Source organism: Seriola aureovittata, chromosome 16 (assembly GCF_021018895.1).
Source record: "Seriola aureovittata isolate HTS-2021-v1 ecotype China chromosome 16, ASM2101889v1, whole genome shotgun sequence".
NCBI classification, from domain to species: Eukaryota; Metazoa; Chordata; class Actinopteri; order Carangiformes; family Carangidae; genus Seriola; species Seriola aureovittata.
This window is the reverse complement of record NC_079379.1, coordinates 14,378,615-14,403,914: the sequence shown is the minus strand read 5'-3', so window position 1 is coordinate 14,403,914 and position 25,300 is coordinate 14,378,615. Positions and strand designations below refer to the sequence as shown.

Sequence of the window (25,300 nt, the reverse complement as noted above, 5' to 3'; positions counted from 1 at the left end):
CCTCAAGGCATCTGTGAATGCCTAAAATTGTTCAAAGGTTGAGCCAGCAATGATTAGTCATGTTATCTTTTCCTCACATTTACTTTAAGTTAGTCAGGATTAGTCTCACATCCATGTGTAAAATTCATGCAGTGCCACTAATTTTAATTTCTGCACACTCACATGTATGTTGCTATTACATTCAAAAGAAAAACAGAAAATATGGCTTAAAACGTTTTTACTTGCATTGTTTGTTCCCAATAAGCTCTTGAGCTATTTACTTAACATACACTTAAATATAACTAATTCAAACTAAAGTTTGCCTAAGCTAAACAAATAGCCCAAAAGGTTATATCCCAAGGCAGGGGTACAAAGTTTCAGCCACACATTTATATTTACAGAAGATTATTGTTTGATGAGTTTTGGAAATTCAATAAAATGTTTCTTATTAGACAGGCAAATGCAGACTGTGTTTACTGCAATTACTGTTTGGCTCTATGGTGAAACAGGCTATCTGTTCTATATAACATTTTTGTTTTTGATTTCATATACTGAGGGCGTGATACATGATATGGTATATAACTTAATCACACCAATTGTGGTTTTTAAGAAATTATTATTTGACATTTTGTTTACCATTATGCTTAAAATAGCCTATATGCTTTTGTAACTGCAAGTGGACTGTGTTAAATGAATGTTTCTGCGTAGGGTCTATCTCCTATACATAAATGCTAACAGGTGGAATAAGTGTATCTGAATTATCCCATGAAAGCAAAAGCAGCACAGGTCTTGAGGACTGATTGACTTGAACGAGTGGCCATCTACGGAAAGTTTATGGTTATGTAACGTGAGTAAACATCACAGATCTGCTGCGGCCTGTATGGATGTTCGGAAATACATATTTGGTATGTTCTCAAAAATACAGACAGCTCATTGGTGGAACTGAACGTTAGGTCCCGCCCCCGGGCCGTTGATTACCTTTTCCACTTCCCGTGCTCGGTTCCAGTAGTTCTCCACCCACCAGCCGCTAGAGAAGACACAGTTCGACCGACGCTCGTCCCTCATCTAAACATATGGCAAAAACAGCCCTCTTTCTTTCTTATATCGTTGTGCCCACTACTCTTTAAAAATTCCGCCGAAAAAGAGAAGACGATTTTCCAAAACATTCTGGCCGTTATCTCACGTAAGTACAGCAGAATACTTCGGTTGAGTTCCTTGGATTCAGCAGGCGGACGTAACATGGCGGGCTGGTCTTTCTGCCTTCTTGCCACACATGACAGACCGATTCATTGAATGCTGTGTTTTTGAGTTGTCCCAATATTGAATTTCAAGATATTTCTAAATACCTTGAGTGATCTTAGCACAGCAGTCTAGTTTTTATTCGTATACTGTTGTGGTTTGTTTGGGGGTTATTACAGAATACAGCGCTAACATAAGCTTCTTGTATCGACGTGCTGTCGTCAGCCAGCTCAACATTAGCAGCGCTCTCGTTGCCAGGAATCTCTTAGCGGTGCGTTTCCTCGCGATGGCGTTTCATATGTTCAGAGCAGCGGCACTTTTACCTGTTAAATGTAACCGGTAAAGACATTTGTGTGGTATAGTTAAGGTTTTGTGTTTCGTATTGGAGAAGCATTGCAATAATAATATCTCTTTTGTCAAGTTGTGACAGTATTGTGACACCACCATTGCGCATGTGCGGGTTGTATATAGACAGTTACCGCATAATGTGAACTAATAGTGATTAAAAACAGGCGGATTGAGTAATATAATGAATTAGTAATACTATGCTTGTGTTGAGTTTAAAAACACAAGCTGCGTAAACGGGCGCGAAAGTTGCTTAACACATTGTTTATGTCAGTGAAATTTTAACCACAGTGACAACAAATGCTAATTCATAGGTAATACAGGTAGACTTAAGAGTGATTATAGGATGTGATTTGTTTTTGTTTTTTCCCTTTGTGATAAACACATAGCACATGTCTTCCTCTTACATTGACTTTCCTATGTGTTGACATCTAATATTATGTGTGTTTCCCCCTCAGGGCTCCCCTGTCTCTGCACAGGTGTATGAGCGCTACCCGGAGGGCCTAGGGGCAGCTCTTTACCGGGAGCACTTTGACTTCAACGCTGAGCCACCTTGGGATCCTAGCTGATAGCGGGACAGGTCCATCTCCTGACTTGTCCATGTGAGTGACCCAGTGCCCGTCTGTACACACAAACACACATGCTTGCTTGCACACACACACACTTGTAGCAAAGTCCAGGATCACTGTGCTCTGGGTAGAATTTGGCATAGAAACCACTGTGTGAGTAAACACGTTTGTATTGGATTTGAAGTGTTTGGAAGTCAGTAGATTTAAATAAAAGCTCAAAGAGAACCTGAAGCCTGAAGAGCATTTACTAATTATACTTGAAAGAATATAAGCTCTCTTGTTTTCTTGTTTAAGAAAAATGCTTGGATCATATGAAATGAAAGAAGACAATTAAGAATATTTCAAGTTAAGTGTTGAGTTCATAAAATAGATAACAGTATGTGTATCCAAAGGAACTACAGTCTTTTATGTGTAGTTGTTGATTTTTAAATAGAGGAAATGCATCTAGGAATACATTAAATAGCACTATGCCTGCGATTTGTCTTGTTGAATTACTGTAAAGAAATTTACTGTGATAATACTAATCATTATGTTTTTTTTCTCCCTGTTTATTTTTCCAGTTTGTTGCATACCGGCAGGACCCCATTGGCTCAGTCGTGACCCCTTGACTTGTTTATCTGTTCTTTATGATTGTCGGATTAGCGGAATACGGTTGAGATGAAAGGACTCGCTGACAAACCAAGCTACATAATTGAACTCCTGGAGGGAGGAGTGACCCTAGAAGATGTCATTGATGGACACATCTACGAACAGGCTCTGGTCAGTCCAGCTCGCAGGCCTTTTAGTAGCTTCCAGAAGTAATTCACAAAATTCTTCAGATATCTTACATGACACTGTTATCTGATACTCAGCAGGTGTGTGTGCAGTGTGATTTCAGTGGTTTGATCTGTTGCTCTGTGTACTCTTGTGTTTACAGGTGGAGAAGAGTGCGTTTGTGGTGGGCGACCTCGGTGCCCTGATGCGACAGCATGCTTGCTGGCAGAGCATTGTGCCAGAGCTGCAGCCCTACTACCCAGTCAAGTGCAACAGCAGCCCTGCAGTCATCCAGGTGCTGGCCTCCTTGGGCCTGGGTTTCGTTTGCACCAACAAGGTAAACTCCAGACCTTACAGAGTCAAATTCAGGCAGCTCTGATTCATTGATTTATTTATTTATTTTAAACTGCTCAGTGTTTCATCCTCTTATGATAACTCTTGACATTTTGGGGCCATTACATTACAAGCACTCTATTGATTACTGGTCTGCTGATTACTGCTATCCTTTGAACTTACGCAACACACTTGGTACCATTTTTGATTGTTTTGATGGGGCTTTTAGTCGTTGTTTCATTCATTTATCTAACGTGTGTGTCCTCTTTCCCTTAGGCTGAAATGAACCTGGTGCTGGACCACGGCGTTCCACCAGAAAACATCATTCTGTCAGGTGTTTGCAAGCAGCTGGCACACATCAAGTACGCTGCCAAGAACAACATCCAGCATCTTGTGTGCGAAAATGAGGCAGAGTTGTCCAAGATTTCCCGTCTACACCCTAGTGCAAAGTAAGTGATCAAGTTAGGCTGCAAATGTTTTTTTTCTGTTAGTTATCTTCATGCATTTCTGTAAAACTGACTGTCTACATAATTACTGTTTTGATGGGAAGGTACATGATTTTTCCATTGTCCTGAAAATTAGGAAACCCTTTGCTAATGTCAAAAAAAAACATTTATCTTGCTTAGACAGATGTTTCATTCCTGTTTTGATCCCTAGCTGATGGGTTTTTTGTCTCTTCTAGGTTGCTGCTGCAGTTGACCACTGAGGCCCACGCGGCTGAGACCAGCATGGCCTTCGGCTCCTCTCTGAAGAGCTGTCGGCACTTGCTGGAGGCAGCCATGGAGCTAGGAGTTCAGGTGGTGGGGGTAACCTTCCACATTCCCAGCTCCTGCCAAGACCTGCAACAGGCTTACACCCACGCACTGTCAGATGCCCGCTGTGTGTTTGACATGGGGGTGAGTACTGTCTGGAAAATATTTTTTCCACATAGTAGATATATCAGTTCATTTTCTGGAACCTCAACACCTTTTTATCTCTGGGAATTTCTTTTCATTAAGGATAACTCAGTGTGTGCCTGTTTCTGTTCAGGTGGATCTGGGCTTCAACATGAACATCCTGGACATTGGTGGTGGATTTACTGGCTCAGAGTTTCAGCTCAAACAAGTAAGTAGTAAACAGCTGCGATATGATTATGATGCTTCAAATTCAGTTTTAATCTTTACATAGCATGTCAAATAACAAAGCACATGTTCTGTAAACACTGGGTTCAAAGCATAAAACCTAACTGAAGAACACACACATGAAAATACATCACTTTTTAAAAGCTTTCCTTAACAAACGCTACAAATGTAAGTTGGTGTGAAATTACTTTTCATATTGCAAAATGTGCTTTACGCCGATGAACCCTCAGGACATTTTTATTCATCTAGCTATGCAGCTATTTGCACAATGATGTGAGATGCAAGTGCAGCACTGGATACACTGCCATTTTTTTTGTAGCTCAAACATCATTTCTGTTGCATCTTACTGAAAACACTTTAAAAGTGCTTAATGTCTATAAACAAAGGTCATGCACCACAGGTGTTTTATCTAGACTCACTCGCTCTTATTTGCTGTAACACTGTGTACAGGTTGAGTCTGCAGTCAGGCCGCTGCTGGATGGTTACTTCCCCCCACTGTCTGGTGTGCAAGTGTTGGCTCAGCCAGGCAGCTTCTATGTGGCCTCAGCTTTCAGCCTGGCAGTCAACGTGATCGGCAAAAAGGTGTTGACCCGCCACTGGGACAGCCTGGCACAAGGTGAGTTGTTTCATTCTCTCATAGGTTATCGTTTTTCTCTGTAGTCTGTTCAGATCTGACTGTAGTATCTCTTTATCTGCACCCTGACTGTGAATATGCGTGGATAATTTATTAGCAGTCTTAGAAAGGACAAAATAATTTGTGTTTTCATATTTGTTGCTTCAAGATTTTTTTTCACACAGTTGCATAATCGACACTAAACTATTAGAGGTCAAGTCCCACTCTGGAGACCTGAGTTTGTAGATAATATTCTACATTTCTGACATGGTCACCTGCTATATTTTCATAGGTGAAAACAATGAGGATACCGAGTTCCTGTACTACATGAATGAGGGTGTTTATGGCCCATTCAGCCGCAAGCTCCTGGGAAACTCCATCGCTGCCCCATCAGTGCACAAGGTTAGTAGGCCTCCACCCAAAAGTCAACCCCATTCAGGAGTGAATGAGGCATCTGATAGCTCATGTTCTATTGGGAAAAGGGGGTCATGCATTGTGAGCATTTAAGGAAGCAGGATCAGAATTGCTTCAGATATATTGACCCATATAAAGAGCCTACATTGGATCTGGGTTTTTTTCCTACAAAGCAAAGTTATTTAAACACACCCTGTTGACCTGATGTGACATTACTCAAAAAGGTCGGTGGCAAACCACAAAACAGCTGGTTACTACAGTTAACGATGCATTTCCTCTTCTGTGCTGTTGACCTCATAATAACAAAATAACTACAAGTAGCACAGATAACACAACATAAACAGTTAAATAAGGTCAAGGGAAAATAAACAGACAAAGATGGTCAGTGACGTAGAATTTCTGTTTCAGGGTTATAGTTCATATGATACACCACAGAACTCTGGTGCTAATGCGTTAACAGTTGTAGTCTACAACCTCATATTTTTTACCTGATTATGACTCCAGTTTTAGTTCGAGGACATGTTATCAATTTAAAGGGTTTTAGCTACCAGAGTAACTTGCTTGCATGCAAATGATGATGCATCAATGTTATATGTAACATATGTGTAATATTTTTATTGGTATTTTTATGGCGTATCGTTTCTGCAGTTGCAGATTGAAATTATATATAGTGTGGTCCAGAAGTCTGAGACCACTTTCCCATTGTGGTCTCAGACTTTTGGACCCATCCCCCACCCCCCCACCACCACCTATTTTGTCTGGCATAATTTTACATTTGGGGTAGTGCTGTCATTAATTAAGACAGAAAGTCTTGATCAGTTCAAGGAGAGCAATCAGTTACTTTTCCTCATTGTTTCATATTTGATTCCTCTCTCCAGCATGTGCTGTGCGCTGAGCAGACGGTGTATCCCAGCAGCCTGTGGGGCCCGTCACTGGACCAGCTGGACCAGGTGGTGGAGCGCTGCCTGTTGCCTGAGCTCAGTGTGGGAGACTGGCTTCTTTTCTCCAACATGGGAGCATGTGGCCTGGAGGAGTCTACTTGCCTCTCCAGCTCCCCTCAGCTGCCAATCTACTACACTGTCTCCACCTCTGACTGGTGAGCATGGAGCAAGTTACCCTGTGAAGGTCCACCACTAATACAAATGTCAGAGGTATGTGATATTTCTACAGAGAACTGATCCAGATGTTTGGTCTTGCCCACAGGTACGAAATGCAGGAGGCCGGAGTGGCACTGGACAGTGCCATGAAGAATTTCTCCATGGTCCAGTACAGTGCATAACTACATTCTGCCCCTGTGCCATATTATATTGCACAGATCCTCCTTAGCCTCTCCTTTCACCATGTGAGCAGAGGGGTCAGTGTGGTATATGGGACAAGGGGCTAATGTGGTCGACATTCCAGCCACCATGGAAAATGCAGTGTCCTATCGTTTCTTCCAGGAATTAGATTTTTTTTTTTTTTTTTTTTTACCTCTAGAAATGGAAAGCAATTGGTGTTCGATACCTCAATTGTCTAAAATTTTATCTGGAAGATAATCTTCCTACTTTTGCTCCTCCCTCTGATGGACTCCGAAAAATCTGTCAGCTAAAAGAACTCCAGCCCAAGCTCAAATGACATTATGCAACAAAATGGACGACTCTATGGAGATGGGACCCCCCAACATGTTTGGGGCGGTTTAATTCCTAATAAAAAATCCAGTTTACAAAATGTACAATTGATTTAAATCATATTGATCACCTGTTGACAGTCGTGTAAATCCTGTATCTGTTTAATACACATACATTTTGTCTGTAGATGATTTTTTGAAGTGTTTAAAAGAATCGATGCCTTGTGTGGATTCTGTACTTCAGACCCCTCACTTTGCAGAGTTTAAATGAAATTATGACAATGATGTAACCTATTTCTATATTGCAGTTCACCTCAATGCGTTTTTATTTATTGGATTCAGATATTACTAGGGGCATATTTAAAGCTCCGTCTTTAAGTGTGTTTTGCCCAGGTATTATGCTCTGGCCCATCTAACAGTGTTTTTCCTGATTAAGATATTGATGTGTTTTTTTAACGCTACATGGATATAAGTGTGCTGTGATTGCCATTTGTGACCTCAGTGGTTTCCCTTTACTCGAAAGGCTTGAAGGAATTGCTGTGGGAAATACTCTCTACACTGAGCTAGAGCTTGAATACAGAGAAGCTGCATACACCTAAATGCACTCCTTATCTCTAATAGAGCGAGGTTAATCTGGTTTAAAATGCACAAAATCTTTTGTAGGTTAAAAAAATACTGTGACATTTAACAGCACTGTCCTGATTATTATTTTTTTTTTTTTTTAGATCTTCATAGATCTTAGTATCCCCTGCCACGGGATTGGTCCTTGTTCTCCCAGGACCTGAAAAAGCAGCAAAGGATCTTTTCCTGAAGCGTGCTCAAACATAAATGATCTGAATGCAGCAGGTATAGACTCACATGTCTATATCGATAGAGTAAAAGACATGCTAGTTGTACACAGACCTCTGAGGCAGTGCAAATGATAAATAAAATGCCAGACTTTTCCTTATGCTTCTCTAAAGTTATGAGGGACATACTGCACAGTCTCTTGTACAGCTAAATCTCTCGTGTCTATTGATATTAAAGATGACCTGACTTAACTGCAGTTTTTAAAGAATCCTGCCCTTGTGTTAAAAATGACTAATGTATTAATTACTTGCTTGTCTAAGGCACTAATGGACCATAGCCTGTTTTGACTGTAAATTGTGCTTGTTAGTAATGAAAGTGATTAATTTAATACATTTCTGACTGAAATCATTTATCTCGTGTATGTGTGATCTTTGGCGTTGGAGGTGCAACAGTTGTAAATTACTACACGTTTCAGATAAAGTTTTCACGGCCAAAATAATCCATAACTTTATGTTTCTGATATGCTATGGATTTTGTGTGTGTTCCGAATGTAAGATAGTTAAATTTCCTGGAAACAATCTTGTATTGTAAGTATTACAATTATTATAAGTATTTTTTGCAGCAAGGAATTAGATCTTTCTTGCTTTAACTAGTAAAAGTGGTAGACTTCTGCAAAACTACTCCAGTCATCAAAGCTGGGTTATCTTATTTATATATAACCTTTACTTAGATTCCACTTTGTATTTTCATTCAAACAGCTCTCCTCAACACAGAAATCAGCTAAACATAATTTTCATATTAATATTTCAAGCTGGTTCATAATTTTGTTATACCAGGGAAGTATTCTGTTTATATTTGGATAGGTGTACAGTTATTATATTTAATTCAACTGGACTTTATTCATCCTAATGCCAATTCATCCTAATAGTATATTGATGGAATATTTTAATGTTTTAAATGATGACAGCTTTTGTTGTTACCAAATGAAAATCAATTTCACGACATGGGCTGTCAGTCCCAATACAAAATACTGTACGCCGATGAATTCTAATTGATTATTATTATTTAACAATGCTTTTTGAGTGATACTCAGACATGGATAAAGAAATATAAGAGTTAAAACATTTGTCACTGGTTCTATTTTACTAAGTGTATGCCCTGGGATCGAGGGTTTGGGTGTCGTTCACACTCCAAAGCGCCTCACGTCAGAAAGTAGCATTTAATCAGTGAAATCAGCCGCTGCACTGTTTTGTTGTAATGAACACCAGCATGCTCCTGTGCTTTGATGACTCATACAATATATGCTAAACACTTCTATTACATTATAATTATTAAAGGGTTCAGTATCTACAGTTTGTCCTCTCCACCCTCTTGCACCAATGCATCACAGTATCCATTTATATACATGGTCCTAAAGCCCTTTTCAAACTAACCACCCATCTTTAAATTCAGCGAATAAAGAAAGATACCAGAGAAGATTCAGATCAGGATGCCAGGGTGGCCTGCTGGCCAGAGTAAAATGGAAGTTTTTCTAAATTCTGTTACTATGTAGAAAGTACCTTGACATGTCCAGTAATCGCATCCCTGAACAAGACACTCGCCTCTTACCTGCTTGTGTACTGTAAGCTGCTCCCTATAAGATCCTTGTCCAACTGTTGAGTGGGATGTTGTGTGTGTGATGATATATTGCCACTGCCTAATACTGTAAGAGATAGCTTTAACCAGTGCCCACTCTGAACCTCAACATCATTAGCATATCAAAGACAGAGGTACATCTAATGTACATGCAATGATGCAATGATTTCCACCACAGAAATTTGCTTCAAAATGTTTATGAATTACGGCCACTGAAACATTTCCTGGATATTGTATGTGAGAGAGGATAACAATTGAGGGAATCATTGCTCTAGGAGGAGTCATTATTGTTCCAATCAAGTGTCTCAATCACATCCTTTAGTTTGGCACTCACTGCAGTGTGCTTTAGAGTGTATAATGGTGATGGTGATGATGATAAAGAAATAACAAGCAGCTTATTAGTCTGCCAGGAATAAAGCACACACTCAAACAGCAGCATAGAAACAAACAAATAACTTTGCAATTAGAGGGCTACAACAGAGATGATAGATTTGCAATTACACGATTGAGGGGAAACTTTCTTGATTCACAGTCTGTTCAGTATAACAGAGCAGGAATGAAAGCACTGTGAGTTGATGATACTGATTGGTGGCTTGTTAATTGGTTTAATTGCATAACTGTATATTGGTTTGAGAAGAGGGAATCTCAATGTGAGAAATCTCTTATTCACTACTAAGTGGGTTAAGACATGATGTAATCTAACTGTTGTCCTTCAGCAGTCTTACCATTGGCACATGGCTGCTATGCCTTGGTGAGAAATGCTGCAGTGCAATCAGCTGCAGTACGACCACCATTTACACTTAACTCTGTCCCTGTTGTTACTCTTTTTGCCCAGAGTATTATATCGCTTTAGTTTGCATTGCATGACCAGAGGGCACAACGGCTGCTTGATGACATAGAGTTTAGATTAACATTTTAACAGTCAAGTTAAATTTGAAGGAAAACTAATAACAGGTGAGGACAGAGTAGTGACCAGCCATGGCATGATTTGGTGTTGGTAAAGGAATGTATAGACATCTGGGCTTGCGGTACTGTGTAATAAGTAAAAGATTATTCAGTAGTCAGAAATGGTACACTTGATCGGTAACGCAAGAAACTGTGATTCACCAGTCCATCACGAAGCTTTAGACTGGAGTCACAGTGATGCTTGAATGAATTGTCGACTTGTCTCCAAACAAAGTGACCTTGTGTCGTAAAGGTCAACTGGCGGGATTTTATTCTGACAGGTGGCTTGGGCTTTGCTCAACTTGTAGAGAGCAAACATGTTTGGAAGTTGTTAGGTGGGAAGGCCGAACAAGATTGTTGATTCAAAAAGATTTGAATCGACATTTAACTATAACTGAGCATAACGATATGAAATTAAGTTTAGCAATTGGTATACATTACCACGTGGTGGGAGCTAGCCCTATCATTATCGTTATCTTTAAACACATTAAAAAGTCTTAACACTTTATGCTATGCTAGCCCAAACACATCTAACCTATCAATTTCACTCCCTCTCCTATCAAAATGGTGGGTCGGCATGATTGGCTAAAAAAAGTAGCATGATATGACGTCACAGTAGAAGGACCACCCATTTAGCTCATTTTCTCGACAGCTCATTGGTTAGCCTTAGTCATGTACCACGTGACTACCAGTGGGGGTCGCTTTGGCCACGCCCCCACACCTAGCTATGTGTTGTAGAAGCCAAAATTCAATTAACAAGTAAGTTATTCCATGAAATTCAAAAACTGAATAATGTAATGTTTCACCTGGACACTCAGGAACAGTGGCTGACAGTCGTGGTAAGAGAATAAAAAGTTATTCAGTTTTTAGGGTGAGACGTCTCCCATTGGTCAGTTTTTGCAGTATGCAAATAAGGACAGCTACGTCAGATCCTGAACTTGAGCGCCATATTTTTCCTCAATAGGGGAAGAAAGGGACAAAAGCGGACCAAAAATAATTTATCTGCGGAGGTGATTCGTAAACACCACCTTTCGTATTGTGCTGCGTTCTTCCTACAGCGGTGTATGTAGACACGGGATGCTTCGCGGATAAGTGTATGTGTGCAGCACCAGCAGCGGACGCAGCTTGTCGACACACACAGTTGCGGGCCGGTGGAAGTGGAAAACGTCGGAGGCGGCAACGCAACAACTAACGTTAACTGGAAAATCAGACAGGGTAAATATCTGTGGGGAGGCTGAGGGCATCCTCAAGTAGGAGGAAGTGGCGTGGCCGGCTTAGGGACCCGACTCGTCGCTGTGAGCAGGAAACCAGGGGCTGTAGATCGAGCCCAGTGTGGGCAGCACACATACACAGCAGTGTTAGCATGTATGGTGACTTGTCTGAAGGGACAGGTTAGAGTTAGTGGGTGATTTAATACAAATACACAGTTTTACCAAGCTAAAGATAAAGTTTTCGTCTCAGTCGTCAGTGAATTGCAATTGTTCATGTATGTTGATGTAGAGGCTTAACATGTGAGATACTCAAAGTGAAATCAGCTGTTGCACAGTAACTGTTGTTTTGAACTGCACTGCCATGATGCGCATACAGGCATTATATCCATGTAACGTTACAGCCATGCTGTGATTTTTTTTTGAAAGGAAAGTATCGTCAAGTCCAGGGATGTTATCTTTATGCTGCACTTTACTATTTTTCCACTCCAAGGTGACTACAGTATATTCATAAGGTATTTTTTGTCATTTAGTATGACTTGGCACACCCTAGGCATTTAATAAGTTTATATCTTAACAGAATTAGATAATAGGTTAATTGAAATCCATGCTGGCTTATTGGTATATACACTGCACATATAAACTGACCACAGCTAATTTGTATTACTTGTGTCTTTTCCATTGTTTTCAATATTTGCCATTTTCTCTTTGAAATAGTAGTTACTGTCATATACATTTGAATGTGTCTATAAATACGTAAAGATTTAGTGAAATTATTTTTGTCTGTCTTAATGCTGCATAACATTACAATTAATTTCTTTTATTAGGTTTGCAAGGTATAATGTATCAGGTTCCAGTGGGAAATATTGACAAGATCAGAAAGGCACGCAAGGCGGTGAAAAACATCCTTAGTGAGATTGGCCTGGAAGACTGCCAGAACCTGCTGAAGGTATGTTTTATCATGGAAAATAAGTGAAGATATCATTAAGATTTGGGTCTGACATGTGGCTAGTATGTAAGTGTAATTAACAGTACTCATAAGCCAGACTCTGTATTATTTGTTTATGATTGCCTATGTTTTTTGTCTTTTGCTCAAAAGCACTATGCTCATTTTGTTGCATATACACACCCTTGTGGTGGTTTATATCTATCATCAGTGCTTCTGTGCGAATGTTTCCACTCTGTGCTTGGGGATCCAATGCTAATCTCCCACCCATCATTACACTAAAAGTCTAACCTGACAAGTTTAGGTTTACAGTTCATCAGTCTAATCTTGTAAAACTGAGGAAATACATGTTAGTTTTTATGTCAGTTAACTATAAAGGAAGTTAGGTTTTGTAAACTGATAGTTACTAGATAATGATTTAGGGGATAACATCAGTCATTTTTCAAGACTTTGTTGATTTGTAATGTCGTCTATTAATGCAGTAAACACTATAGCAACCGCAGCAGTACCCACCTCACAGTTTCAAAATTATATAATTCAGTTTATGGTGAATAATGTTTGTTAAATTTGGGGTATGGTCATTTAAATACAGCCATTATAAAACACATTAATCAAAATTGAATTTGATATGTTGATGGTCACATTAAAAGAAAGCTTTTCAGAGGGTTTTTTCTTTGGTTGTTATGGCAACTAGGAGGGGGTTGAGCGATATGATGTCATGTCTACTGTCAGAGATTTTCTGTGGTATTGGGCTAATGTGAATAATGTTGGAAATTCATGAGCAGACCTACTTTATGGAAATATTGTATTATTTCAATGTGATGATTGAATGATGATAGCTTGATTTGTCAGATATTTTCTAATTTGATATTTATGCATATTTTATCCCATCCCCCCACCCAAACAAATGGTCCGCTGATCATGGTGGTGCATATTTTGTTTGGACAGATTAAGATCACAATGTGATTTGAGTTTTGACACAATGTCTCTATTTCTCAATTACATTGCATCTGTGAGTGCATAGGTTTGACACACAGGTGAAGATCAATTTATGTGACTTAATACACATTTACAGTGAAGCACTTTGCTTTTTACTCCACCATCCTTATCTGATGGCTGCTGCTAGGAGCTTTTGCTTTCATTTTACAATTTCACTTGTGAAATAATCACTCAGACGCCAGGTACATCCATATAAAACTAATGCAGTCTACTGTCATTGCTATGTGGTAAATGGGAGGAGAAAATAATAGAAACACTTCTCAGTTTAACACAATGCAACTCAACACCCAGCAATAAATACGAATTGGCTCCTCCCGAAAACTGAACATTATACCCTTCATGAAGGGAGGATTTACTGCACGTCAGCTGTATTAGACCGCATTTAGTTTTAGCTAGGTGTACCTAATAAACTGGCAACTGCACATATAGTTATGCAGTACTTCATGTATATTTTACTGCTAATCTTTTCTTCTCAGAGACACCTTTTGAATGTAGAACAAAACATGTTTTACATTGTACTGTTACTTATATTTATGGATTGTTTGTTTGCTTATTGTTTACTGTGCAGGATCTCAATGAAAAGTCTGAGAAAAACCCAGATGAAGACGAGGCCTTTCAGGATACTGAATGGGTTGATTTCACAGATGGATACAGTACAAGACAACAGAAAAAGGTGAATATGACACTCGGCCCCTGTTAAGAACTTTTAATAATAAACAAAAAATATCAACAAAAACATATTATTAGCTAGTTTGAGTAATTGATAAATAAGAGTGACCTGTTAGGAACCACATACCTTTCTTGTAGATTCCAATGCCCTATTAAAAAGAAGAGTCATTCATTGTTTAAGATGAGTAGTTTGGTGGGGATGTTATATTCTCTGTATAAACCATGTACAAATGTTAATTTGATTGACTGAAATAACTGACTTTTTTCTTTTTCCTCTTTCTATCCAGTGGCCTTATCGGTCTCGATCTCTGTGCTGTAACCTGTGCAAATACTCTTCACACAACATCTACAACTTCAGGAGTCACGTCTCTCGCTGCCATGGATATGTTCAGTCATTCTGTGCGCTGGCGCCCTGCTCTCAATGCCTCTTTGTCAGCCACCCCAAGATTGTCAAGAAGCACATGTTGTTCTTCCATGCCAAACTTGCCTTGCCAAGCACCCATATACAGTCACAGAGGGAAGCCTCTTTACCCACCCATCGCGGAAACGAGAGGTACCAGTGTAGAAGATGTGGATTTCCAACCTCTTCTATCTTTGCGATGAAGAAGCACATTATACTGAAACACCTGGACAGTTTGGCAGAACAGTATATAGGTTACAGATTACATCTTCAAGGGACTACGTCTGTAAAGATCTACTGCTGCAAAGTGTGCAAGGTGAACGCTGGAAATCTAGACCAAATGTTGCATCACATGCTGGTTGAGCCATCGCACTATTCAGTCAGCACACAAGTGCAGAGCATGATTCATGAAAACAAAAACTACACCATTAAACCAACACCCAATGGGAATGGCGTGTTTGTGACCTTCCCAAGTATCGCTCCTAAACCACAGCAACCTCAAATGTTCAACAGTAAGTCCTTGGTTTTACCAAGTAATGGCCAACCTCCTGGAACTGTGGTGACATTACAGCAGCTACAAGGAACTACAAACAGTACTACTCTAATATGTGCCCCGGGAACCAACCAAGCTTTTCTGCCCCCTCAAGCATCAGCGCTAGTGCAGCTAGCTAGTGCTGAGGCTAAAGGTTTGCTTCAGCCTGGTGCCACGATAGCCCTTCGAAGTACTTTGCCCCAAGGGCCGTCTATGGTCCAGCTACCCACTGTGTCTAATGTGTCTTTGAAAAAGGCACCAGTGGCTCTAGCCCCCGCCCCACTACAGCAGACTCCACAAACGCAGCAGATCCTTGTTCCATCAGGACTACAGGCCAATATGACAGCTGGAACTGGGGCTGTACCTAAGCCTGCTGTGGTTACACAAAATGCATCAACAAACCAAATCACCCTACAAGGTACCATGCTGACTTCACAGTCTCTGCTGAGTCACCTGATCCCAACTGGCAACAGGGTGAATGGCATGCCCACATACACTTTTGCTCCACTGCAAGTAGCAATGCCTGTCTCTCAAAGCACAAGTACCCCTCTCAAGACTGTTGAGCAAACAAGTAACTCCTTACCACAAACTAAGAAATGGATTACCTGTCCCCTCTGCAATGAACTTTTCCCTTCCAATGTCTTTGACATGCATACAGAGGTTGCTCACCAGACAAAATCTGCTACATCCAAGTCAGAAAGTGTGGCTGCACGAGCAGCCTTCCTAAAGAAAATGCCAGACAAAACTGTCAAATGTCTAACGTGCAAAATTCTTCTGTCAGAAAAGAGTGTCTTCCAACACCTGCTGCATGGGCTGAATTGCTTGTACTGCTCTGCTTTGTTTTTTTCAATCAAACAGCTTGCTGAGCATGTGAAGCAGCACAATCCCACAAGCAAAGCATACTGTGATTTCCTAAGGCAGAAGTACAGGGTTTACTCAAAAGGTGTTGGCGGAATCCTGTTCCCTTACTTTGACGTCAACACCACTGCACCAAAAGAGGTCCTCGGAGACACAGAGGTCAATCTTGCTCTGGTCACAAATTCCCTCGACCTGATCTTCTTTAAGTTGCAGCCCAGCAGCCAGCCAGATATCTGTCCAGCACCTGTGAAAGTCAACAGTGCGTACTGCCCTTTCTGTGATGAAAAGTTTCAGAATGAATCCAAACATCTACAGCACCTGAAACAGAAACACTTTGTAGCACCTACCATTCATGCCATCCTCAAGACAGAGGCATTCAAGTGCATATACTGCAATGGAGTGTACACAGGAAAGGTTACCCAGCAGGCTGTGATGCTTCACATTCAGCGATGCCGTTGTTCACCAAAACAACCACCGCCAACCAAACCTACAGCACTGCCACCACCACCGCCACCACCACCACAGCCACCACCACAGCCACCACCACCACAACCACAACCACAACATCAACCACAACCACAGCAGCCTCCAAAACCGGCTCAGCAGCTCATTCAGCCATCCGGACTCTACTTTCTTCAAGTGCCACAAGGGCTGACTATGAAACCGACTTTAGCTCCAGCGCGTGTGATTCCAGCTCCACCCAGGGCAGAGCCTCTAGAAACAGAAGCAGAGCTGCAGTCCAAGAAGAGACTTGAGGCCGCATTGAGGCAGGTCATCGAGGCCAACAAACGAGAACGAGAACAAAGGGCAGCCATACGCAAGAAGCGAGAGCAGGAGAAGTTGCCCCCGCCGGAGCCTGAGATTCAGAGCGAACCCCCAGTGAAGCTGGTTTTGGAGCCTACCCCGGTTGAGCGCCGCTGCAACGAGGAGCGCAGAGACTTCATATCTAAATACTTCAACCTGAACCCCTACGCGACCAAAGCCGAGACTGACGAGCTGTGCAGGAGGCTGTCACTCACCAAGGCAGAGCTGGCAGCCCTCTTCAGCAAGAAGCGCAGCAAGTGCATGAAGAGTCTCAAGAGGAACACGACTGCCATTCTCCTCGGCTTCAACATGACTGAACTGAGCAAACTTAAGCACAACCTTGCCGTCCCAGAACAGCAGCCTGCCGATCCCACAGAGCAGCCGCCCGCCGATACAACAGAGCAGATGGGAAACAGTGAGGATGGACCAGAACCTATGGATCACAGTGGAAATGACAAAGTTACAGAGGAAGTGGATCAGATGGAATGAGTTCAGAAATATTTGAAAATGTAATCATCTGAAAACAGCAAATAATTAAAATGCAGGTGTCCATGATTAAAAACAGAACAAAACCCTGAAACTTTAATGATGGCCTTTTGTGTTAACAGTCACTGGAGAAGTTTATCATGTACTGGATACAGTGTATTACCAACATACACCTGTACCTGAGGGCAATTTCTTAATGTAGCCTTCATTAATAGTGCTTCATTTGACTTCAGTATGTTGTTAGTGGCTCTTGTCCTAATTTCCACATGAATGCAGAGCCATCTTGTGATGCTCCCTAATATATATAATATATAATACATAATAATTAAGATTATGGTGTAGACTGTTGAGCTGCAACAGCATTTAGCTGGTTACAATCTCTCATTCTCCCGTGGCTACTGACTTCAACATAAGCACTCGTTTGTGCCCAGTAGCTCCTCTTTTGCACCCTTTATTTAAGCCCTTTTGTACAAAATTGTTTTTTTCATTTGCAAATATCAAGACTTTGGTGCGCACCTCAATATGGAGTTGAGTTATTACATTATGCTTTCCTTCACAAATGGATTTTTTTTTTTTTTTTTTTACATATTTGGACCTATTTCTGTCAAGTGCACGGCTTCATTATTTTGTTTTCTCACTCGTTTTTTGTTTTGTTTTTCTCTGTATTGAAACAGTTAAAGGGGAAATGTCTCCTGCTCACCAGCTACCAAAAATCGTTTAGGTGGATGTTCATCTTGCAGTTTTGAAGCCAAATTCTTAAGAATGTATAAATGTTTGAGCTATGAAGTTGCTGGAATCCCAGAATTCATGAGCACTTGGTTATTATAAAGCTCCAACCATGTTGCTTGCATGAGCCTTTGTTTTGTTGTCAGATAAAATTTTAATTTGTGCCATCGTGAAGTCTACATATTTGCATAGACTTGTGGAAATTAGACCTATAAACCTAGAGATTCAGCAAAACATAAAATGTGTTATTGGGTGTTGATTCTGTCACCATACATCTTCTGTTCTCCTGACTGCTGTTTTTTGTACTATACTTACATTTTCTATAATTCCTAGAGGATCAAAAATGTTGGGAGAGGTAAAAATTCTGTCTAAAACCACTGTGTTGTTAATAATAAAGTGGTTTCCTTTTACGTAAATGATTCATTCATTTTTATTTTCAACTCTTAATAAACTAAATATAATTTTTAATCAAGCTGTGTTAAAGCACTCCAAGGTATGTTTCTTTAATGTGTAACTGACCTTGAAAATCATTCAACACTTGAGTCTACGCGTAATTCCTTTATCAGCAGGAACAGAACAGTTAACGTCATAATAAAGGCAATGGAAGGCTAACAATGGTTTTTCATCTGTTTAATATTCCCCTGAGAAATACTGGAGTTAAACACTTTACCCACCACATACATTTTGGTCTTCCATTGTGATGGCTCTAAAATTAAATACGTTTGTCAAGATACTTCTCAAATTAACTGGTCTAAAACATAAAACAGTGTTGGAGCTGGCCAAATGTCTCATTGCTAAGAGCATGCATTATTAATTTCCTGCCACATACTGGTTCTACTTTACCTAGGAAACAATAATTTGACAAAGAAAATCTTAAGGTCCACTTACTAGCTTTTTCCACCCTATGTTAACTGAGACTTACAGTCTTCATCATTAATATTGCATTATTATCATTTAATTATTCCACTATTAAATACTTGACTATTTCATATGACAGGATGAAGGTCATAATGAAGACAAAGAAATTCAGTTGAAAGCCCCACAAACTGTGAAGTGGACATTAAGACCACAAGGTTCTCAGAACAGCTACTAAGTGGACCATGAGGTGAGGCTGTTTTTGGTCAACTGGTGTTTCAAACTTCAAGGATAAACTTTTATTGAACTCTATTTCATAGATGATCGGATTTGATCAAGGATTGAGGGCCCACTGTAGTTGTTGGTTTGAATGACCTCCAGTCTCTTCAGGTACTCCACTGGGAGGCCGTTCTGCTCTGCACCCAGACACACCACCTAATTCAAAACGCAGAGACACAATGATGAATATCTAGATTAAGTCACAAAAATACCGGATTGGTCATTTATTGCATAGTATGGCTTTTAAGTACAGTGAGTTGTCTCTGGACCAGTGTTTTGTGTGCACACACTTGTTTGTACTGAGGAGAGGGCGCACACGCGTGGAAATTGTTCATCTGATAAGTCCTGCAGAGAATCAGTCCTTTGTCAGTGTCCACTGGAACCTCCAGGGGTGAGTACATTCCCAGGTTCACCCCTTCCTGGCTGAGGACACATGCAGAAGAAACATGCAGCGTCAGTTAGAATGACCAATATTAACTGCCGAACTGAATTACAGCTGTGTTTTGATGTGTGTGTCTCACTTGTCAAGGCTTGTGAGGTTCACGTTGCTCAAAGTCCAGATTACCCCCCACACTTCTGCGCCTGGACAGAACTCAATGGTGGCCACCCCACCATGCCAAGCGTTTTCCACATGTTGCTCCCACAGGCCAAAGTTCAACTCATAGTCCTGTGTACACACACACACACACACACACACACACACACACACACGCACACACGCACGCTTTTATTCCATTGATGTAAAGAGGGGTGCTATGTTTGTGTTTGCAGCAGTCTCCAGCGGGCCTGTTAGCTATTGGTCGTCACAAGGTCGGGTCATAGACCCTGTTGTTGCAGCCGGTAAGCAACACCCTCGTCATTGGAGTGGACCAATATCTAAAATTAATACTAATGATGATTTACATACTGGGACACAGTGAAGTGAATCATCAGGTCATTAACCGACAACACGAAGCGTTAAGAATATGTGTTGTTTCTATGGTTACCCGCCGTTGCGCACTGATTCAGAACAGCAGTTAAATTGTAACCGGGGTTATTTGAGTTCTCCCGAGTTAAATGGGCACCTGTCAACCAACTGATATAATCTGTGGCCATTATGTAACGACAATTAGCTGGGAAGTAACTGGGCTATAGTTCACCAACAAAACGTTGGTAACGTAGTTCACCAGCAAAACGTTGGTGAACTACGTTTAATATTCCTTCGGTGACATTTATGGTACATTTCCAGCCGTTAAACTAATGACTGCGTGGTAGGCAATGCTGCGTTCAGGTCCCGTCGGTTTAATCTGTCGTCGGTTGTGATCTTAATTTACACGCGTATACCGTCGGACAAGCGAGCGTAGGCTACTTAATACAATTAATGAATAGTTAATAAATAACTATTGGTGTCAGATTCCGTGTCAGGCATTGCACAAATTGGAGGTTTCAGAGTAGAAGATAACGTTACACAAAAGTCGTTCGTCACCCCTTGGGTATGTGCTAATTTCCACACGACATGAACGCCATATCGATTAAAAGGGGAAGCTACACAATAAAACTGCTCTACTCGTTACCTTCAGTCGACCAGTGGTGCAAAATGATGCAGAGGGGTTAGTCAGTTGCAGTCTTTCTTTCAACAAGTTGCTCCCAAAAGCGAAATACATGAAGCGGCCACTGGCAACACCAGACATTTTTGAGATGGCCACGCTGGTTCCTGTCGACAGAACGAGACATAAGAGCTAAGCTAACACCAGCTATTTACAGGGGCGTCGGTAGACCGAAGCCTTTGTCCTGAGGTTGCGTCTTCGTCTCGTCGCTACCGAACCAGAGACTCGTCAACCGGTTAAAACAGTGAGTGAATGGTCTCTTACAGCCAGCCCTCTTCGTTTGAAAGCAAAAAAGACCGGACATTCATCAGCACTGTTCCATTACCTGCCCACAATAACGGACCCTAACATCCGTATACACAGTATGAAGCAATAAAGAGGTTATGACTCTGTGTTTAATGTTTATGTTGTATTATTATTATTTTTTTTATTATTTACTTAGGGTTAAAAGGCTGCTCTTTAGCAGCCTCTTCTGGAAGTCTGGTGAGGGACCACCCCTTCTAACTCAAGTCAATGAAAAACCGAAATGCCCCTATCTACCCTAGAGGCAGGCCAATTTAATTGACTGGTTCTATCCACATGAACGTTCAATCTGAGTGTTCACAAAAACTAATCTTGGTCACAAGTTTCTCAAGCCAACTGTGGGTACATTTGACTAGCTGCATTTAGAGCAGAGGAATACGCAGTTTAGATATTTTACGATGTTATAACATGTTTAAAATACAAGCATCAGTGAGTACATGTCTGTTACTATTAAGGTTCTACGATTCATTCCTATTAATTATAATACATATGCACATATCAAGTTCTAGGATTCTATCCATTTTGACCACTGTTAGCAGTTACCTTGTTATGTTTTAACATTTCATTGCACAGCTATGACTTTGCACAAATTTGTGATCATCCCTTTGGCAAACAACAGGACATTTCTAATTGCATTTCTCATGGGAGCTTGGGAAAACATTTCTATGCAGACACTTGATTAAACCATGTAATGAAAACATAATGCAGGAAAAGCGTATTAACTGGAAAACAAAAACCCAGTCAACATTGCTGCAATAACACACACAGTCAAGTTTATCCTCTTCAAAAGGAGCATTTTAATGTACAAAATAAGAAAAAAACAAAAATAAAGAAAACACTGAAATTCACAAAACCATTTCCTCTGAGAAAAAAAAGAATCCTGTACAAACAGCTGGGTGGTGAGAAAAACTGTACGGTCAGGTGATCATCTCCTTGGACCGCCCCGACCTCGTCCCCGTCCTCTGCCACGCCCTCGTCCTCTGCCTCGTCCCCGGCCAGCCACTGCAAAGAGACACACAGTCAGCACGTTTATCACAAACATTTACCAGCACATTGAGCAACAAACTTTAGAGGTGTGGGCCATTCAACATTTAAACCACAACAACAAAATAAAAAACATTCCCAATACCTTCTAACAACTGTGCAGAAAGATGCTAGAGACAGATCTGCACAACTTGTCCTAAATCTTTAATCTTGTTTAATTACTTTACGCAATTAGTATCATTAGCTTCAACTTTGCAACACCACTGCTTCACAGAACTGATGGCATTAATGTTAGTCACTTTTCGGTATATGCAAACTCGTATTGGCAATGAAAGTGAGAAAACAATTTGCACAAATCTAGCATTCAAAATATCAACATTTGTGCTGATTTTAAAAGAAAATAGAAGAAGAGGATTTTTCCTGTACAGTTGATATAAAAGTTCTAATTCTTGTTCAGGGTTTGTACCACCTTCACACTGACAACCAAAGTGTATATAACCTGCAGTCAGATCAGACTAGCCCCCTCCTAGAACATACATGTGCTAAAATAGACACACCTACTAAATAAACCTCACTAAATGTAGGGGTTGTTAATGCATTAACAACCTATAAACTTGCTTAAACAAAAGGGTTTTAATTGAAGATATTTCCATGATAGCGAGGTGAAACTCAAGTAAGATAAGTTTACATTTTCCTCAATTTCACTTACTTTCCTTCTACAGCTTATTGCTGAAGTCTCAGGCCACCTAAAGGTTCCTTGATATAAAAAGTGAATGCTACATGTGACTGGAGGTCACATTTCAATTTCGTTTTTGTTTCAAACTGATTGCACCGCATGACACTATTGAACTTGTACAGCATAATCTTAGTGAAACAACTCTCAGAAACATCTCACCAAAAAATTGAGAAAAAAGGATTATGCATTGTTTGCTGGCACAATAGTCTCCACAACACCAAAAGACATATATGATCATCAGTTTTATCAGCCTGTCAATTCTTCCACACTCACCGGCTTCCCTCTTCTTGGACTTGATCTTTGGTTCGATATCAACCAGCAAGGTGTCCAGTGGGAGGCTGTCCGGTAGGATGAAGTAGCGAATATTGTTGCCACGGATACTAAGTGACTCCAGCTGAGTGGGCTCCCTGTTTTTCAGGGTCATTTTCACCGCCTTCAGGTGAGTGTTCATGCTTACATCAACACCTAAAGGGGAAATGAAAAACATGAAAACAAACAGATGACCCACCCAATCTACTTCACAAGGGAACAAACTGCGTGATGTCCAACTAAGCTAGCTAAATTTGTAAACACTTATTGTGTTCACACTAAGCCACTGCTTTCAAAAACTCTCCAGCCTTGCGTTTTAGTGTGAGCAGGTAAAACTGAACTTCTGGAAAGCAGTGACATCACCCTGAACGGGGGCCGTGTGGCAGTAATCCCAAAAGACAAAAGGACCCTTCCTATGGTCATTCATTTTAAATAAAATTATAAAAATAAATACAGTAAAACAACTTCACAATTATAAAATAGTGATGATGATGTAGCAGCACACAAGTCACCTGGTTACAAAATAGTAGCAATGATCACAGGAAGGGAATGACCAGTTTTAACCAGCAGAGACATGGCAGAGTAACTGGACTGTGTCTGTCTCACTCCTTCCCTAAAGTTGGCCCTGATGCAGTTTTATTGTTCTGGTGCTTTAGTGTGGACAGAGGTCTTTATCAAACATAACCTGAAACCTCTAGTGAGAATGCACAGAAAAATGATCTGGCAAATGCACACTTTTACAACAACAGCACTGCAAATGGGCTCCAATAAGATCATTAATTTGAATCAACACCTCTCTAAGACAGTTTCAACAACTGAACATTACAACACTGAAGGGCAAAGGATTTGTAGCTCCAATGGGCTCTTACCTGTGATGGTGCCATGGACCTGGGTGCCATTCTTCAGTTCGATGGTAACCGTCTCATGGCTGAGCTTCATCAAAAACCTTAAAAGGTACCATTGAACAAAATTACAGTGTGAACACAGCGATATCTGAACTCAACCGTATAAAGCATGGTGTAACTTGTAGTTAGCCTGGGTTAGCTATTAGCTGTGGAGCTTATAGCACCAAAACAAAAGCACTTGTGTAGCGCGGCCTCCGCTTTACATGCACAAACAACTTTCTTGCTACGATTAGTTTTATAAACAAACAAAAAAAAAAGCATTTCTCGGTAAGGTTTTAAATGAACTAAACTTTAAATTAGGTTTGGAGTAGCTAAAGAGAGACGGGGCCTACGAGTAATTTAACGTCGGTGTGGATACGTTAGTTCGAGCTAGTTAGCAATCACTTCGGCTCTAATACCTGAACGGCTTTACAGATAAATCCACTGCTCAAAAATGAATAAGAACCCCACGTGTGTGTGTGTGAATGCATATTTGTATATAATGCATGTAGGTCGAGTTGTTACGAAGCCTGGAGCTCGGTCATTGTATCGCCGACCAGCCTCCATTCATTTCGCTTCCCGCCTCATCACCGTCTCTCCGTAAATATCTTAATCCATCCGGCGGCGTCGCTTTGTTTTCATCATATATCATCACAGCACTCGACAAACAAAGTGTTTTCACGTCCACATACCTGACTAGTTTCATGATGGTGACGGACTGCAGATACAAATCCTCCACCAGAGAGAAAAAATTACAGCGCTCAAGTGAAAACACAGGCCGCTGTCGTACGGTTCACGTCGCGGTATCACGACGTCACGTTATCTGTGACACAGCGAAGAAGAGACGTTACATGTGACGACATCGCCGCCTACCGGTGGAGGGAGGGACAGATCAAGGGAAGTTTCAACTTTTCTTTCTTGAAATATATATTTTTAGTTTAGTGAAACACAGGAAGAATTTTTTTGTTCTACCAAACATTTTTCTTCACAGGTTTAAAATTACATCTGTGTAGTTATTCTGTTACAGCCATTTTGGCATTGTCTTCATGCAAAAAGTTAAAGGAAATATATTACCGGATTCATAAATGAGAAAATGTGCTTTCTGGTTTCGATGATCCTGACAAAAATAAGCAAAAAGAAATGTATCTTACTATTGCAGTCATTATATAGGCAAACTACCACATCCACAAATCTAAATATACAGTATAATATTATCTTTATTTTCATTACTTATTAATGAAACCAACATTATCTTATATTTAAACAATAAAAAAAGCCATGATTTGTTTTTATGTAAATACATCCTCCTTGTCTGGAATTCATTCATTCATTCATTTTATTAAGGTCAAACAACATGTTCTTTGTTAGTTTAGGAATAAAATGCACTGATGAAAC

General features: G+C 40.5%; 4 protein-coding genes across 4 annotated transcripts; 2 read left to right on the top strand and 2 right to left on the bottom strand.

Annotated features, from left to right (window-relative positions):
* Positions 1-982: 982 nt before the first annotated feature.
* On the top strand, positions 983-8,169 carry azin1b (antizyme inhibitor 1b). Its single transcript, XM_056399117.1, has 11 exons — positions 983-1,162; positions 2,022-2,165; positions 2,693-2,891; positions 3,049-3,222; positions 3,495-3,667; positions 3,901-4,114; positions 4,248-4,322; positions 4,790-4,955; positions 5,245-5,354; positions 6,245-6,462; positions 6,570-8,169. The coding sequence occupies exons 3-11, from the start codon at positions 2,790-2,792 to the stop codon at positions 6,643-6,645; spliced, it is 1,308 nt and encodes a 435-aa protein (XP_056255092.1). The 5' UTR covers positions 983-1,162; positions 2,022-2,165; positions 2,693-2,789; the 3' UTR covers positions 6,646-8,169.
* A 3,019-nt stretch (positions 8,170-11,188) lies between these two features.
* adnp2b (ADNP homeobox 2b) lies at positions 11,189-18,379 on the top strand. The gene is made up of 4 exons (XM_056399212.1): positions 11,189-11,556; positions 12,377-12,498; positions 14,063-14,167; positions 14,451-18,379. The coding sequence occupies exons 2-4, from the start codon at positions 12,391-12,393 to the stop codon at positions 17,244-17,246; spliced, it is 3,009 nt and encodes a 1,002-aa protein (XP_056255187.1). The 5' UTR covers positions 11,189-11,556; positions 12,377-12,390; the 3' UTR covers positions 17,247-18,379.
* A 205-nt stretch (positions 18,380-18,584) lies between these two features.
* Positions 18,585-21,040, bottom strand: ggcta (gamma-glutamylcyclotransferase a). The gene is made up of 4 exons (XM_056399213.1): positions 20,657-21,040; positions 19,625-19,770; positions 19,394-19,526; positions 18,585-19,259 (listed from the first exon to the last, which is right to left on the bottom strand). Exons 1-4 carry the CDS (start codon positions 20,771-20,773, stop codon positions 19,134-19,136), a joined length of 522 nt encoding a protein of 173 aa, XP_056255188.1. The 5' UTR covers positions 20,774-21,040; the 3' UTR covers positions 18,585-19,133.
* Positions 21,041-21,760: 720 nt separating this feature from the next.
* Positions 21,761-24,739, bottom strand: snrpd1 (small nuclear ribonucleoprotein D1 polypeptide). Its single transcript, XM_056399214.1, has 4 exons — positions 24,598-24,739; positions 23,891-23,967; positions 22,986-23,177; positions 21,761-21,994 (listed from the first exon to the last, which is right to left on the bottom strand). Exons 1-4 carry the CDS (start codon positions 24,609-24,611, stop codon positions 21,918-21,920), a joined length of 360 nt encoding a protein of 119 aa, XP_056255189.1. The 5' UTR covers positions 24,612-24,739; the 3' UTR covers positions 21,761-21,917.
* Between the last annotated feature and the right edge of the window lie 561 nt (positions 24,740-25,300).